Below are 18673 nucleotides of genomic sequence, written 5' to 3'. Positions count from 1 at the left end.
TAATGAACTGAATATAATAAGGACCAGACATTCAGAAATCACTAAATATCTCCTCCGAAGCAACAGTTTCTTTGGGTAAACGATGGGTTTCCCTCCTGAAGCACAGAGTAGAAAGTGGAGGGTGTTTTCAGATATACTTGCGGTTTGGAACCGTCCTACTCCTCCAAAACAGTCCTAAATGCTATGGCCTCAACTGTTTTCAGGTAAATGCTCTTTCATGTACACAAACTGGTGAGGAAAACAGACTTTGTAAGAAGGCAAGTGGCAGAATGACTTTTTACTACCCTGACTCTCCAGCTATACAAACAGGCATTAATTACCTTGGAGATACCATGCAGGGCCATTCCAGACCACCACAATGAAGCAAATGAAGCAATAAACCGAGTCAAATGATTTTTTTGTTACTCAATGCATATGTTATGTTTACACTACACTGTAGTACTGTAATGTATTGGGACTGCAAAAGCATTATGTCTTTTTAAAAAAAAAAAAAAAGCAACATACACACCTTATTTAGGAATATTGCTAAAACGTGGTGAGCTTTCAGCAAATCGCAAGCGGTAATGAGAGATCAACATAAGAAGTAATGAAAAGTGAGCAATATTGCCAGAATTACTACCATGTGACACAGAGGCATGAAGTAACAAATGCTGTTGGAAAACTAACCCACTGGCCCAATGCAGGGTTGCCACAAGCCTTCACTTTGGGGGTTAAAAGCACTCCCTGCGAAGCACAGCCAATGGGGCGTGGCTGCACACATCTCCATAGCATCACGTACATGTCTGCCTGAGACACAAACCGGGGACTCAAATAAAAAGACTGGTGCGCTAGAGTTGTAAAGTGACAATAACTAAAGCTACCATGGGTAGTCTGTAAGAAGGAACTGATTAATAGTTGCAGGAAAATGTTATCAGAAAACAAAAGTTCAGTTTTCTTCCTGGTACTTAAGGAGTCCATCAGAAATCTGGAATGAATATCTTAGCCTACCTTAACGATCATGCCGACGCCTTCGCAGGGCACCACGAGTGATGAGCCCCCCATGACCTCCTACGCTCAGAGATTATCTTAAAGAAAATCATGATGTTCTAACTGCTGGGGGCAGAACACATTCCAGCTACACAAGCACCTGATTTGGCACTATACGCACATATGTAACTAAAGAAGTCATTGCCAGGCCCACTTACAAAGGCTACAAAGTAGTAGGAAAGGTTTGCAGTATTGAAATGGATTTTTAATAAATCACATCATTCTAGTAGCAAGTTGTATTTGTTAAAAACAATGTTGCTATGCAAAGTACAAGTCCCCGGACAATGGCATGTATCTACCTAACTTACCTCTCACCTGTGACATTCATAGGTAAAATGCCAAACTACACAAAACTCACACAGTACCAAGGAAGATAACATCTAAATATCCCTGTAGGTCTTTCAATGTATTTCTGGTTCTTGTGACTGCATTTATTTACTTGGAAAAATATATATATTCCATTTTGGACATGTCTATCATTTATACTTGAGGTTTTCTCCAACCTTTTCCTAACAATTTGGAACATTTAGAACACAATTTCCCTCACAATAATTTGTAAGGAAATTGTTTCTAACTTAATCAAAATAACAGTAAGGGGAACCTTTCTATTGAGACTTTTGTTACCACTACATATTATTAATTTTTTAATGGAAGTTTGTCTTTCCTATATCAAGAACTTCCCTAATTGATAGTATAGTTTCTCCAAAGTATGAGCTTCTGATACATAAAGTATGTGTGATTTTGGTAATTCTGCCATTTGCTGGTTTCCATTTTTCTCATTAAAATACTGTTTTAAAAAATCCTCCTGTTTAATAAAAATTTCAAAGCAGTGTGTTCCATATTTACTTGTTTTACAGAACTTCCTCTTTGCAAATTTATCACAGTAAAAAATTTATCACAGTAAAAAAATAACTTTCCAGTATTCACTTCATTGTTATGGTTCCTCACCTATACTTAGAAAGCGTATGACTTGGGGCACCTGGGTGGCTCAATGGGTTAAAGCCTCTGCCTTTGGCTCAGGTCATGATCTTGGGGTCCTGGGATCGAGCCCTACATCAGGTTCTCTGCTCGGCCGGGAGCCTGCTCCCCCCTCTCTCTCTGCCTGCTTGTGATCTGTGTCAAATAAATAAATAAAATCTTTAAAAAAAAGAAAAGGTATGACTTGCTGCTGAAAACTTCCACGGGGTTCACCTTCTTAACATTCCTGTGTGCATTTACTGGGGGTCGGGGTGGGGAGGGTATGTGTAAAAAGCAGCTTTCTGTAGGCATCCCTGTCCATGCTATGCATTCACAGGTTTCTACTCAGTATTAGTTTCCTGGTGTACAATGAGATGATCTCACAGAGTTTCTCTTCTATATGAATTTGCTGCTATTTCCTATGAGTTGACTTGTGGAAGAAAATTTCTTACATTTAACTCATCAACACGTTTTTCATCTGCATGAGTTCTCTGATGCATAATGAGCTGTGACTTCCAACAAAAGGCTTTTCCACATTCAGTGCATTTACAGGGTTTCTCTCCCGTGTGAGTCCTCTGATGCGCACTGAGGATAGACTTCTGAGAGAAGGTTTTCCCACATTCGTCGCATCCATAGGGCTTCTCCCCCGAATGAGTTCTCTGATGTACAATGAGCTGAGATTTCCTAATGAAAGCCTTCTCACATTCACTGCACTCATAGGGCTTCTCTCTTGTGTGCATTCTCTGATGTACAATGAGCCGTAACTTTCCACTGAAGGATTTCTCACACTGGCTACATTTATAAGGGCTTTCCCCTGCGTGCGTTCGCTCATGGACAATGAGCAGCGACTTCCAAATGAAGGCCTTCCCACATCTGTTACATTCATACGGTTTCTCTCCTGAATGAGTTCGCATGTGTATGATGAGATAGGATTTGCTACTAAAGGCTTTCCCACAGTCACTGCATCCGTAAGGTTTTTCCCCTGCATGAGTTCGCTGATGAGAAATGAGCTGATCTTTCCTGTTGAAGGCTTTTCCACACTCGCTGCATTCATAGGGATTTTCCCCTGTGTGGATTCTCTGATGCACAATGAGCTGTGAATTGAAACTGAAGGATTTCCCGCATTCACTGCACTCATGTGGTTTCTCGCCCGTGTGAGTTCTCATATGGATAATGAGGTACGACTTGCTCCTGAAGGCTTTGCCACACTCACTGCATCCATAGGGCTTCACTCCAGTGTGACTTCTCTGATGCACAATGAGCTGCGACTTCAAGCTGAAGGCTTTCCCACACTGATTACATCCATATGGTTTTACCCCAGTGTGCGCTCCCTGATGTACAACGAGCTGCGACTTGAAAGTGAAGGCTTTTCCACATTCACTACAACCATAGGGCTTCTCCCCTGTATGGGTTCTCTGGTGTACAATAAGGTTTGACTTTGTATTAAAAGCTTTGCTACAGTCGCTGCATTCAAAGGGTTTCTCCCCTGTGTGGGTTCTCTGATGTATAATGAGCTGCGACTTCAAACCAAAAGTCTTCCCACAGTCACTGCATTCATAGGGCTTCTCCCCAGCATGGGTTCTCTGGTGTGAAATGAGCTGGTATTTCCGACTGAAGGCTTTCCCACATTCATGGCACTCATAGGGACTCTCTCCTGTGTGGATTCTCTGATGTATAACGAGTTGTGAATTGAAACTAAAGGCTTTCCCGCAGTCACTGCACTCATGGAGTTTCTCGCCTGTGTGAGTTCTCATATGGATAATGAGGTACGACTTGCTCCTGAAGGCTTTGCCACATTCACTGCATACATAAGGTTTCATTCCTGTGTGACTTCTCTGATGCACAATGAGCTGCGACTTCAAGCTGAAGGCTTTCCCACACTGGACGCACCCATAGGGCTTTACTCCTGTGTGAAGCCCCTGATGTACAATGAGCTGCGACTTGAAAGTGAAAGCTTTTCCACATTCACTACAACCATAGGGCTTCTCCCCTGTATGGGTCCTCTGATGTACCATAAGGTTTGACTTTGTATTAAAAGCTTTCTGACATTCGCCACATTCAAAGGGTTTCTCTCCTGTATGAATTCTCTGATGTATAATGAGCTGTGACTTCAAACCAAAAGTTTTCCCACATTCACTACAACCATAGGGTTTCTGTCCTGAATGAGTTCTCTGGTGTGAAACGAGCTGGTCTTTCCTACTGAATACTTTCCCACACTCGCAGCACTCATAGGGACTCTCTCCTGTGTGGATTCTCTGATGTATAACGAGTTGTGAATTGAAACTGAAGGCTTTCCCACAGTCACTGCACTCATGGAGTTTCTCGCCTGTGTGAGTTCTCTGGTGGACAGTGAGGTAGGACTTGCTGCTGAAGGTCTTCCCACATCCCTCACATTTGTAGGGTTTCTCTTCTACATGAGTTCGTTGATGCACTGCAAGGTAGGACTTACTGCTGAAGGTCTTCCCACAAAAACTGCATTCGAAAGGTTTTCCTCCTACGTGCGTTGGTTGGCACATGAGCTGTGACTTCTTGTTGACAATTTTTCCAGATTCATTACTTTCACTGTATTTTATTCCAATAACAGTTTGCTCATGTTTAGAAGGGTGGAATGATTCCCTATATGCATGAAACTCATTAGGATCATTCCTTCCAGCATGATTACTACTGAAGTCTGTATTATATTTAAAACTCATTCCACGTGTGACGTATTTATGAAGGTTTTGTCCTGAAGAAACATAATTTGTACTAAGAAGGCACAGTCTTCCAAATGTAGTACATTCGTAGCCTTTTGCCATACTTTCCAGCTTGCCTTGATTTTCCTGATGCCATTCCATACGATCAATTTCCCCGACTTTTTCTAGCAATGAAAACAGTTGTCTGTTAAAAATAACATGAACCTGGCAGAGCATAAAATTACCTTAAAAATGCCATGTCAAGAGAGTATACTTTTAGTTTCATATATCGGCTCTGAATATAAGTAAAATCTCAAGTGTAAATGTGCCAAAACTCCTGGCCAGGGAGAACAAATAAAACGAAATATGAAGATAGGCACAGAAAACTGACAATGACTCGGGATGGTTTTAAGTTTTAAAATGTCGGTAAAGAAGGTAACGTAGGAAAAAAAAAAAAAAAAAGAAGGTAACGTAGGCACAGGTGAAAATAAGAAAGATATAAACCAGTTGGAAGGCATCTCAGCATTATACTCTTTCAACAAATAATTGTTGAATCCCTATTATGTGCCAAACACTGTGCTGAACTCAGAAGAAACTCAGAAAACACTGCAAACCAGTTTACAGTCCTCGTGGGAATGAAGTTCTACTGCATACCCAAATACATGAAAATAAATGCACAAGAAAAAAACCAGTGTGATGTTTCAGAACACTGAGGACAAGCAGCAGAGAATAAAGTTTCCAAAGAAACCAAAAAAATTGTTTTGTGTAAAGGATCAAAGTGAGAACAGCATCTGTCTTTAATCTAATGACATCAGCATCATTAGGGGACAAAACACAGAGCATTCAGGAGTAAAGCATAACCTCTCCAGAGACACAGGTCTCCAATTTTATGTTACATGCACTCTTTCACAGGAAGCTACTCAAAGAGGTGCGCCAACAAACCAAACCAAGAAAAAAGATGACACAGAATAAATATGGAAAATAAAATCTAAAAGGAGACTCTGGGATAAAACACTGTAGTACAGCCTGGGTATGAGGTCAACTTGGGTCGCTGAAGCACATCAAGGGACAGCGAAGCAACCTCATCAGGAAGAGACAGAATCATTAATGCGGCTGAACATAGCACAGGGGTTCAGGACAAATACACGAGTGGTAAGAAGAGAGAAAACTCAGCAGGAAAATAGAACAACTCAAAAGAAAAAAATGATGTGTGAACAAAAATTAGCCATTGCATGTCTGCGTGATTCACCTGTGAATGGGAATGACATAGTCATAAAGATGTAAAAACTGAAGACTGATCTAACAGGAGTCCCCATTCTGGAAGAGCAGCCACAGCGAATGCCACATAGCAGGCACCGGCTCACAATGCACGGACACCCTGGTTGGGCAAGCTGCGCAAGGACTCCCTGCTGTGGCAGTGGCCTGGTAAGCCCTTGGTTCTGCTCTCTGAGCACAGTTCCGTTTTCCGTTGTGTTCTGCGGCTACACTCAAGATGGTTGTTTGGGGCGGGGAGGCACCTGGTTGGCTCAGTGGGTTAAAGCCTCTGCCTCCGGCTCGGGTCATAATCTCAGGGTCCTGGGATCGAGGCCCGCATCGGGCTCTCTGCTCGGCGGGGAGCCTGCTTCCTCCTCTCTCTGCCTGCCTCTCTGCCTACTTGTGATCTCTTTCTGTCAAATGAATAAATAAATAAAATCTTTAAAAAACAAAAAAAAAAAGATGGTTGTTTGGGAGAATACTATTCTATAGCTTCACAATCTGAATTCTGTCGGTACAAGTGGAGTTTCCAGGGATTACTTTTGAACCACAGCCAGTAATCATCTTCATCTTCAATCATGGTTAATATTTAAGCATAGAAAATTCTGTCTTCCATTCATTGGCTTTGGTATCATTTCCTGATTTCTGGAATTCTCTGAAATTTCCCTTAAGATACCAACCATAATATCATTATCTGCCATTATTGTTGCAAAGAGAATGCTCAACAAAAAACGTGTTAAGGTTTCCTAGGAAATCAAGATGTCAGAGCTGTGGCTAACCAGGGGAAGTAGGAGGGTTATGGTTCCAGCCACAAAAGGGTTACAGGGTAGAGAGTTAGGATAGATTTAGTGTCCATGCGCTCTCAAAGTCTACAGGGATTAGACTATTAGCCAAACACATGAGCAAATCTGATTCCCAGGCAAATATTTATTGCTCTCTGGCTATTTTCTTCTTCTTCTTTTTTTTTTAAGGATTTTTTTATTTATTTGTCAGAGACAGAGGGAGAGAGAGCGAGCGAGTATAGGCAGACAGAGAGGCAGGCAGAAGCAGAGGGAGAAGCAGGCTCCCTGCCGAGCAAGGAGCCCGATGTGGGACTCAATCCCAGGACCCTGGGATCATGACCTGAGCCGAAGGCAGCTGCTTAACCAACTGAGCCACCCAGGCGTCCCTGGCTATTTTCTTCTTGATGGAACATTTCTGAGTTTAGAACCACAGAACAGCCAGTAACACTCCCTCTCAAATTATCGTGATAGTCCAAAGTTCCCATTAAAGTCCAAAGTCTAATGTTCATTTCTCAGGGCATCTAGGAGAAGGTAACTCCCCCACTTGGCAACTGGTGCTTGACAATTTGGAGACTGTTTACAAAACGAAGAGGGATCAGACTTGAGAGGCAGGAAAACCTGGAATGAGATATTAAGGTCCTCTGATCTGCCATCTCCAAGCCCGACTTGCTGCTATGTTCTGTTCATGCTCTTTCCTATTTGTTGCTTTGGTCAGCATATTACTTGAGGACGTCTAGATCGGGTCTACCCATTCTCTCCTGGTCAGCCTCCACATACTTGACATTGTGCCTGAGGACCGAGTCCTGGGTCTTGCTGCTGCTCTACTGTCTCATTCTGGCTTCAGGGTTTTGTCATCAGCAGAATTCTGCTCGCCCCCCCCCACCCCCCGGTGTTCTAGTCCCCCAGGAAAAAGCCCCTTTATCCCCTTTGGCTCTTTTTTATGGTATCCGCTTCAATATTTCAAAATAACCAGCTTATTCTACTGCACACTGATTCCCCAGTGAGGATTATTCAGAGTAACACTGAGGCGAGCTCATTCTCCTTCACCCCCTCTTCTTCCACACTCCCCAGGACACACGCACTGTCTCTTCTTACACCCCAGTCACTCTACTGAAAGTTATTTCATTGGGGTTAGCTCAGTCTTCAGTTTTTTCCAGTGTTTTCTATGCTACACGTCTCTCCCACTCTGGACCTGTCTGGCTGGTTGCACATAAATAACTTATCTTTAACTGCACGTTACCAGATGTTACCTGTGAACGAGGATCCAAGACATCCACTAATATAGCACAAAAGGGACACAGGAATGGTGGAATCTGCTGGAAGACGTACGGACTAGAAGAAGAGTCTGACTGGAAGCCGCCTGGCCAAAGAGGCGGATGAAGGCCGCCAGCGCCGCCTGCAACGATCCTTCCTCCCTTGTCCTGACTGGCAGAAACCGGACTTTTCCTCCAAACCTATCCTTAAGGCCATGTGCTTCACTTGGGGAAACAGAGACCCTTCTCCAATGCTACCTCTACCCCTACCCCAGAAGACGAAGCACCACTTATCTGAGCCGACAGTGCCGGGCCCATTTCCCTTGCCAGAGTCTTCTGCAGACAGGGACCTAGGATAAAAACCTAGCCCACCAAGCACAAGTTTGCTGAGACTTCCTGGAATAGGCTTTACCACCTGATTAGAAAGAAAGAGCCACGTGGGAAAAGCAGTTCTTCTTGTTCTCCTGGCCACTGGTGTACCTGCAGGTGTTGGCTGGAATGGTAACAGCCATCAGTGACCATGAGGGAGTGAACCTAAGAAAATGCTGGGGAACTCAGAATGGCAGGGCACAGAAGGGTCTTTGGCGATTTACCGAATCACTTAGTCAACCCTACAGCTGCCCCACTTCAGGACTTTTTGTGATGTGTTGTAATAAATAACTTCTGTTTCATAGACTGATTTAGGATTAATCAGAAATGCAGCTGAAGCAATCCTAACGATACAAAGACTAACTGGATCCATTACGCCTGTGACAGAGCAACCACGTCAGGGAAACCTATCCTACAGCAATATCAAGATGAACAAAAGGAGGAAGATGTGTACATTTGGTTAATAAATAGAATGATCAAGAAATGGGATATTGGCCTTGTTCTGGGTGGGAACTGGGACCATGGGGGCCTTAAAAGACTTCTTCTTAGGAAACCAAAATATTAAGAGATTTCAACAACCCTAGTGAAGAAAATTATGTATAAAGGAGATCTACGCTGATTCTCCAGTGCCAAGAGAAAGAGCTAGAAGCAGAGTAGAAAGAATAAAGAATAAGAAAGGGGAGAAGAAAGTTCGATGTAGCTACTGAGCAACGCGACAAACAATTCCAGCTTCTGAAAATGAGACAAAGGGGCGGCACATGCAGGGAAGATGCCGGGTACCAAAGGCCAGATGAAACAGCGACAGGCTGCCAATTACCAAAAGAGAAAAAGAGCTCAAATCTTCAGAATGGATGTCTTCCGAGGTTACAATATATGGAAAAGTAGTGACTATGAAAAGTGCCTTTGGACTCAAAGGGGAGAACAAGAGAAGCCAGGAAAGCGTGGGAAGAACACGCACTTGGTCATGCAGTGTGAGTGGGCTCCATGGGTGTCCCATGAGGGAGGCGGAGGGCTCGAGAGTGGGTAACTAATATCCAGGGGGCAGGGGTGCACTTGGAAGGGACAGTGATGGCTTCTAGTAGATCTGAAGGACAGGGAAGGACACTGGGACTATGGTTGTTGATTGTAAGTGTAAAAGATTTTAAAAATATAATTTAAAAGAAAGAAGGTAGAAGGAAGAGAGAAAGTCACAACAAGAGAGACACAGAGAAAAAGCCTGTTCAACTGCATAACAAAATGAGTCAACTCTCCTGGGAAAGTACACAGGAAACGGAGAATGCCACAGAGAAAGAGATGAACTATGAAAGAATGGTTATGAACAAGACAAAAAGTACAAACATAAGGTGAATGTCACGTCAGAATTCACATCAATTCTGGAAAGGAAGAAAAGATCTAAATATCCTCATCGCTCACCTGCATGGCCTTGACTTGGGATTTGGGCCGGCATCATCCACGGTTCTTCTCGTTCCAACTTGAAGATGATGTCGGGTTTGCTGTCTTGATACCCTATGAAAGGAAAATCACAAACAACCTGGACCAAAACTACCTCAAACCCTGTTCACCAAGGGAGAAGAGTCACTCAGTTCACGAAGGGGGTAGAGTTTTGAGGCAGCCTGATAAAGCCACCCTTCTGTCCCATGGCAAAGCGAAGACCATTTTCAACTAGCATATTCTGATGCCAAAAGGAGACTAAGAAAATCTGGCCTTTAAATATAAATCCAAAATCACTAAGAACATTGCAAAAGCCACCCAGCTTTCAGCAACCAAGAAGGGGAAGCCTGGAGATTAGACACAGTCCTTTGGGGAGGGAGTTCCTACCCAGGGACACCAGGTTGCTGTAGTTCTCCAGCATCACACTCCGGTACAGGTGCTTCTGGGAGGGGTCCAGCAGCCGCCACTCTTCCCAGGTAAAGTCCACAAACACATCCACGAATGACAATGGTCCCTGAAAGAGCATATTCCTATTCAATATCCGATTCTTTCCTGAGTTTCTGGGAAACAACAAGCTGCCTAGGATGTCCACTGTTTATATTCTACTTTGTGAAGAAAGTAAAAATCTATTGTAAACATTCCATCAATGTATATTCAACCAGTCAGCCTTTCACTGAACATGTGAGAAGAGCAGGAGCCAGATAGTCAGTGAGGTCCAGGTGACAGAACTTGAATGAAGGGACATCTAGGTGGCTCAGTCATTTAAGTGTCCATCTCTTGATTTCACTCAGGTCATTATCTCGGGGTTCTGGCATCAAGCCTCGTGTCGGGCTTCACGCTCAGCGGGGAGTCTGATTGAGGATTCTCTCTCCCCATCTCCTCTGCCCCTACCCCTGCTTGTGCGCTCTGTCTCTCTCGTAAATAAAATAAATCCTTAAAAAAAAACTTGAATGAAACACAATCCTGTCCACAAGAAGTGTTCACCACTGCATAGAAAAGCGAACTTAAACATCTGTGAATGCAACTGGGACTCAAAAAGCTAACACAAAAGAACGCACAGAGTATAACAAGGGCACAGAGATGGAAGCAGCGATGCTACTCATTATAGAGACATCTTCGAATGTTTATCCTAGGAACCATCTACACACAATAACCAACTGTCCCAGGTTACCCAGGACTAAGGGATTTCCCTAGACATGGACCTTCGGTGCTAAAGGCAGGCCAGCTAGAGGCCAACAGGGATGGTTGGTCACCCTCCTTCTGCAACACGGCCTGAGCTGCAGCTGCCCAGTATTCAAAAAGTGCAGGTGACATAAAAAAGGATGAAAGACACTCCTGCCCGAGAGAAGCGTTTAGCACTGCAGAAGAAAGAAAAGTTTAAAACATACAAACACAACAGGAGATTAGAGAAGCTAAGATGAACAACAGAGAGAGTAAGACAGGGGCACAAAGGAGGCAGCCAGCAAGGCCACGGGACGTGTCAGGCTGAATCTGTGAAAGGGTACTGCGGGAGCAGCCACTGTGACAGAAGACGTGCCAAACCCTCAGTGGCAAGAAAGCGCAAAAGCTCTAAGTAGCAGCCAATCTGTGGGGCAAATGATCTGAATAAGAAGATAAACAGATGGCAAATGAGCATATGAAAGACACTCAACATCATACATCATTAGAGAATTGCACATGAATCACACACCATTACACACTTATGAGAATGGCCGACATTGTAAAAACAGTAATACCACCACCAAATTTCAAGAAAGACATGAACATAAACATCCAAGAAGCTCAAAAGAATCCAACAAAGATGAACTCAAAGGAATCCATGCCAAGACCTATCTAATTTTTTTTTAAAGATTTTATTTATTCACCTGATAGAGATCACAAGCAGATGGAGAGGCAGGCAGAGAGAGAGAGAGGGAAGCAGGCTCCCTGCTGAGCAGAGAGCCCGATGCGGGACTCGATCCCAGGACCCTGAGATCATGACCCGAGCCGAAGGCAGCGGCCCAATCCACTGAGCCACCCAGGCGCCCCGACCTATCAAATTTTCTACGAAGACATAGAGAAGATCTTGAAAGCATCAAAGAAACAATTTGTCACACGCAAGGGATCCTCAGTAAGTTTATAATCAGATTTCTCATCAGAATCTTTGGATGCCTGAAGGCAATGGACCCATATATTCAAAGAGCTAAAAGAAACAAAATTGTCAACCAAAAATCCTGTGCCTGTCAAAACTGTCCTTCAGAAGTGGCGGGGGGGGGGGGGGGGGGGTTTAAGACATTCCCCAAAAAACAAATGGGAGTTTATTACCTCTAGACTTGCCTGAAAGAAATGTTCAAGGGAGTCTCATAGGTGAAACAGAAGGACACTATAAAATAATTCAAAGCTGTATGAGGAAATAAAGATCTTAATAAAGGTAGATACATGGACAATGATAAGACAGTATTAATTTAACTTTAGTTTCTAACCCCACATTTTGTCTTCTTACATAATTATATGAGACTAACACATTTAAAATAACTTATTAGCTTGTGTTTAGGGGCATGCGATGTACAAAGATGTAATTTTGTGACATCAGTCACGAAAATGGGTGGGGAGAGAACTGTAGAGGAGCAGAATCTCTGTAGAGTAACAAAGTTAAGCTGGTATAATTTCAAATAAGAATGCTACAACTTCAGGAAGCTGAACATAATCCCTGATAACCACAGAGAAAATATCTATATAATTTACACAAAAGGAAATAAGAAAGCAATTTAGATATTTAACTACAAAAAGGAAATTAAACACAAAAGAAGACAGTAATATAGGGACTGAGAGACCAAAAAAAAGCTATAAGGTATACAGGATTCAGACAGAATGAAAGAAATAAGTCCCTCCTTATCAGTAATTACTTTAAGTGTAAATTGATGAAACTCTCATATCAAATACAGAGATTGGCAGAATGCCTTACAAACCATGACCCAACTGTAAGTTGTCTAAAAGAGACTCACACTCATTTCAGATCCAAAGATTTAAAAAACAGATTGAAAGTGAAAGAATGGATAAAGAAAGATCTTTCACACGAACAGTAACCAAAAGAGATCAGGGAGGGTAATACCACCATCAGACACCAGAGACTTCAAATCAGAAAAGGTTATAAGAGGGGGTGTCTGGGGTGGGGCGCCTGTGTGGCTCAGTGGGTTAAGCCTCTGCCTTCGGCTCAGGTCATGATCCCAGGGTGCTGGGATCGAGCCCCGCATCGGGCTCTCTGCTCAGCGGGGAGCCTGCTTCCTCCTCTCTCTCTGCCTGCCTCTCTGCCTACTTGTGATCTCTCTCTCTGTCCAATAAATAAATAAAATATTTAAAAAAAAAAAAAAAGAGGGGGTGTCTGGGTGGCTCAGTTGGTGAAGCATCCGCCCTGTGCTCAGGTCACAATCCCAGAGTCCCAGGATCAAGCCCCACATTGGAATCCCTGGTCAGCAGGGAGTCTGCCTCTCCCTCTTCCCTTCACCCCATCGTATCTTCTCTCTTACACTCTCTCTCTCAAATAAATAAAATCTTGAAAATTAAAAAAACATTATGAGGGCGCCTGGGTGGCTCAGTTGGTTGGACGACTGCCTTCGGCTCAGGTCATGATCCTGGAGTCCCAGGATCGAATCCCACATTGGGCTCCCAGCTCCATGGGGAGTCTGCTTCTCCCTCTGACCTTCTGCTCGCTCATGTTCTCTCTCACTGTCTCTCAAATAAATAAATAAATAAATAAATAAATAAATAAAAATTATGAGACCAAGAGACATTATATATTATTAAAGATTTAACACCACAAGAAGCTATAACAATTATAAAGTTATATATGTAATAACAGATTATTGAATTATATAAAGCAAAAACTGACATAATTAAAGGGAGAAAGTTTTATAATGATAATTGGAAATGTCAATATCCCACTCTCAATAATGGATAGAACAATTAGAAGACAAGAAAAAAAACACTTAAACACAGCAACTAGATCTAAGAGACATATGCAAAATATTCTACCCAACAAGAGCATATACATATTCTTCAAGTGCACATGGGACATTGTACAGGATACACTATGTGTCAGCCCATAAATTAAGTCCCAACAGATTCTAAAGGCTAAAGATCAGGGCACGTAAGTGTCTCAGTCAGTTAAGCATCTGACTCTTGACTTTGGCTTAGGTCATGATCTCAGGATTGTGCAGCTGAGTCCTGTGTCGGGTCCATGCTGGGCACGGAGCCTGCTTAACATTCTCTCTTCTACTCCCTCTGCCCTTCCCTTACCACTCATGTGCACTCACTCTCTCATAAAAAAAGAAAAAAAAAAAAAGATAAAGATCATACAAAGTATTTTCTCTGACCAAGTAGGATAAAGTTAGAAATCAGTAACAGAAGGGAAAACATTGAAAAATCACAAAATCAGAGAAATTAAACTACATATCTTAACCAACAGATCAAAGAAGAAATCAAAAGGTAAATTAGTAAATACTTATTAGATCTGAATGAAAACAAAACCCAACATACCAAAATTCATAGGATGCAACAAAAAGCAGTGTTAAGGAGAAATTTTACTAGATGAATAAAGAGTACACTAGAGGAAGCAAAAAACAGATCAGTGATCTGGAGGACAGAGTAATGGAAATCAAGCTGAACAGCAAAGAGAAAAAAGAATAATGCAAAATGAAAAAAGACAGGGAACTCAGCAACACCATCAAGAGTAGTTAACATTTGCATTATATGAATCCCAGAAGGAAAACAGAGAGAAAAGGGAGCAGAAAATTTATTTTAAGAAATAATAGCTGAAAACTTTCTGAATCTGGAGAAAGGAACAGAAATCCAGACCCAGGAGGCACAGAGAACCCCCAAGAAAACCAACCCAAGAAGTGTAGTAACTAAAATGGCAAAAAAGCAGTAGTAAAGAGAGAATTTTAAAGCAGCAAGAGGAAACAAAGCAGTTAAATACAGGGAAACCCATTAGACTATCAGCTGATTTTTCAGAGAAACTTTGCAGACCAGAAGAGAGTTCCAATGATGGGCCCTGGGTGGCTCAGTGGGTTGAGCCTCTGCCTTCAGCTCAGGTCATGATCTCAGGATCTCAGGATTGAGCCCTGCATTGGGCTCTCCACTCTGCAGGGAGCCTGCTTCCTCCCTCTCTGCCTACTAGCGATCTGTCACATAAATAAATAAATTCTTAAAAAAAAAAAAGAGAGAGAGAGAGTGCCATGGTATATTCAAAGTGCTGAAAGAAAAAACCTGCAGCCAAGAATACTCTATCCAACAAGCCTATCATTCAAAAAAAGATAGTGAGTTTTCCAAACAAAAGTTAAAGGAATTCATGACCACTAAACCGGCCCTACAAGAAATACTAAAGAGGACCCTTGAGTGGAAAGGAAAGACCTAAGAAGGAGTAAGAAAAGCAGGAAGCAAAAAAGCAGTATAAATAACTATCTCCAAAAAAAATCTGTGAAGGACCTCACAAAATAAAAGGATGTGAAGTATGACACCATATACCTAAAATGTGTGGACAGGGGTAGGCAAGAATGGGTTTGAACTTAAGCAACCATCAACTTAATACACATTGCCATATGCGTAAGATGCTATATTCAAACCTAATGGTAACCACAAATCAAAGACCACTAATACGAAAAAAATAAAGAGAAAGGAATCCAAGCAATATCACTAAAGAAAGCCAATAAGCCATGAGAGAAAAGAACTATAAAACAAGCATAAAACAAGTAAGAAATGATGGTAAGTACAAGTCTATCAATAATTACTTCCAATGTAAACAGACTAAATGCTTGAATCCAAAGACAGAGAGTGACGGAATGGATAAAAAAGCAATACCCATCTATATGCTGCCATACGTAAGAGGCTCATTTTTAACCTGAAGACACAGATTGAAAGGGAGGGGTTGGAAAAGCATTTCTCATGCAAACGGACATCAAAGGCCAGGGTACCAATACTTATATCCAGACAAAATAGATTTTAAAACAAAGACAGTAATAAAAAAAAAAAAAAAAGAATGCCCACATACAAGCACAAAGGGAACAAGCCAACAGGAAGCTGTAGCTATTGTAAATATGCGCACTGCAGAGCAGCACCCAAATGGCACACAGCCGCGAGCAACAAACAAGAGGAAGTCATCCACAATAACACCGTAACAGAAGGAGGTAACTTGCATCAAGAGACAGAATATCCAACAAAAAATCAACAAGGAAACAGTGGCTTTGAATGACATGTTGGATCACACGGATCTAACATATATATTCAGAACATTCCATCATAAAACAGCAGAAAACACATTCTTTTCAAATATACATGGAACATTCCTCAGATAGAGAACATATAAGGCCAAAAAACAAATCTCAACAAATAAAAAAAAGATCAAAGTCATACCAAGCATCTTTTCTTTTCCTTTCTTTTCTTTTTTCTTTTTTTCTTGAGAAAGAGAGCACAAGAAAGTACATGAGCAAGGAGGGGCAGAGGGAGACAGAGACTCTTTTTTTTTTTTTTAAGATTATTTATTTATTTATTTATTTGACAGACAGAGATCACAAGCAGGCAGAGAAACAGGCAGAGAGAGAGGGAAGCAGGCTTCCTGCTGAGCAGAGAGCCTGATGCGGGACTCGATCCCAGGACCCTGAGATCATGACCTGAGCCAAAGGCAGTAGCTTGAGCCACCCAAGCGCCGCAAGACAGAGACTCTTAAACAGGCTCTATACCCAGCACACAAGCCCAATGTGGGACTCAATGTCATGACCCTGAGATCAAGACCTGAGCCAAAATCAGGAGGTGAACACTCCACCAACTGAGCCACTCAGGCACCCTATCAAGCATCTTCTCCAACTACAATGCTATGAGACTAAAAATCAACCACAAGAAAATATCTGGGGGAAAAAAATAATACATGGATGTTAAATAACATACTAGTATGCAATGAATGTGTCATCCAAGAAGTCAAAGAGAAAATTTAAAAATACATGGAGAAAAATCAAAGTGAAAACACAATGGTCCAAAATCTTTGGGATGTACCAGTGCTGTTCTAAGAGGGAAGTTTGTATCAATACAGGTCCCACAAGAAACAAGAAAAATCTCAAATAAGCAATCAAACCTTACACAGAACAGAACTAGAAAAAGAAAAAACAAAATCCAAAACCAGTAGAAGATGTAAAGTAATACAGATTAGAGCAGAAATAAATGAAACAGAAATTAAAAGAGAAAGAGAGAGGACTCAAATAAAGTAAGAAAAGAAAAAGGAAAACTAACAACCAACACCACAGAAATACAAAGGATTGTAAGAGAATATGATGAAAGACTATATGTCAACAAACTGGACAACCTAGAAGAAATGGATAAATTCCTAGAGACATATAACCTTCCAAAACTGAATCAGGAAGGAATAGAAAATTTGAACAAAAAACTCCCAAGAAACAAAAGTCAAATGTCATTCTCAATGGCCAGAGACTGAAAGCTTTTCCTCTAAGAGAAGGAACATGGCAGGAATGCTGGCTTTCACCACTTCTATTCAACATAGAACTGAAAGTTCTAGCCAGAGCCATCTGGCAAGGAAAAAAAATAAGTCTTACAAACTGAAAAGGAAGAAGCAAAATTATCTCTGTTCACAGATGATATGATCCTGTATGTAGAAAACTTTAAAGATTAAACACACACAAAAGAATTCAGCAATGTAGCAGCATACAATGTCAAAAATCAGTTGCCTTTCTACACTTGAACAATGATCATTCTGAAAAGCAAAATTATGAAAACAATTCCATTTATAAAAGCATCAAACAGAATAAATGTGTATCCAAGGAAGTAAATGACACAGAATGAAAACTAGAGGGCACCTGGATGGCTCAGTGGGTTAATAAGCCTTCAGGTCATGGTCTCAGGGTCCTGGGATCAAGCCCCGCATTAGGCTCTCTAGTCCCACATGGAGGCTGCTTCTCCCTCTCTCTTTCTCTGCCTGCCTCTCTGCCTACTTGTGATCTCTCTCTCTCTCTCTCTCTGTCAAATAAATAAATAAATAATCTTTTTTTAAAAAAAAAGGAAGAAGAAAACTAGAAAACTTTGCTCAAAGAAATTTTAAATGAGGGGCGCCTGGGTGGCTCAGTGGTTTGGGCTGCTGCCTTCGGCTCGGGTCATGATCTCGGGGTCCTGGGAACGAGCCCCGCATCGGGCTCCCTGCTCCGCAGGAAGCCTGCTTCCCTCTCTCTCTCTCTCTCTCTGCCTACCTCTCTGCCTACTTGTGATCTCTGTCTGTCAAATAAATAAATAAAATCTTTAAAAAAAAAAAAAAGAAATTTTAAATGATATAAATAAGTGGAAACATTGTATGTTCATGGACTGGAAGGCTTATCATTAAGATGTCAATACTACTCACAGTGATCTACATATTAGTATAATCCCTGTCAAAATCCCACCGACAATTTTTTTTGCAGAAACAGAAAAGCCCATCCTAAAACTCATATGGAATCTCAAGGAACCCTGAACAGCCAAAACAATATAGAAAAAGAACAAAGCTGAAGGACTCACGTTTCCCTATTTCAACACTTACGACAAAGCTCCAGTAATGACAGCAAAGTAACACTGGCACAAAGACTGACACACAGATCGATGGAACAGAATAGAGAACCCAGAAATAAACCCATGCATATAGATCAAATGACTTTTTAAAATAAAGCCCCTCGTCAGAATGGTGATTGTAGTTTTCACAACCATAATTATTCAATGGTCCAGTGATTTCAAAATGGTGTCAGCACGACACGATGGGGAAGGAAAACGCAGTACCCACAACAAGAATGAAATGCAGTTGGATCCTTACCTAGTATCATATGTAAAAACAAACTCTAAAATCTTAGCAAGGCTTTCTGCAGCTATCCACAAGCTCTTTTATAGTTAACAAGGAAAGGCAGAGGGAAAAAAATTAGCCAAAACA

General features: G+C 41.7%; 1 protein-coding gene across 4 annotated transcripts in view; it reads right to left on the bottom strand.

Moving 5' to 3' along the window:
* Positions 1–2108: 2108 nt before the first annotated feature.
* The window catches only part of LOC116571384 (zinc finger protein 268-like), a 32209-nt gene continuing 15644 nt past the window's right edge, over positions 2109–18673 (bottom strand). For 2 of the 4 annotated variants that reach the window (XM_032309254.1, XM_032309255.1), the window contains exons 3-5: positions 10132–10258; positions 9727–9819; positions 2109–4840 (exon numbers count right to left, since the gene is read on the bottom strand). In XM_032309254.1, coding sequence (XP_032165145.1) covers positions 2403–4840; positions 9727–9819; positions 10132–10258 — 2658 coding nt within the window. In that variant the 3' untranslated portion in view covers positions 2109–2402. Of the gene's footprint in view, positions 4861–7914; positions 7964–9726; positions 9820–10131; positions 10259–18673 lie in introns of those variants that run through there. The other 2 variants (XM_032309256.1, XM_032309257.1) reach the window with 2 other exon arrangements.

This window comes from Mustela erminea, chromosome 13 (assembly GCF_009829155.1).
Source record: "Mustela erminea isolate mMusErm1 chromosome 13, mMusErm1.Pri, whole genome shotgun sequence".
NCBI classification, from domain to species: Eukaryota; Metazoa; Chordata; class Mammalia; order Carnivora; family Mustelidae; genus Mustela; species Mustela erminea.
The sequence above is the reverse complement of the archived record's forward strand: the minus strand, read 5'-3'. Positions and strand labels throughout refer to the sequence as shown.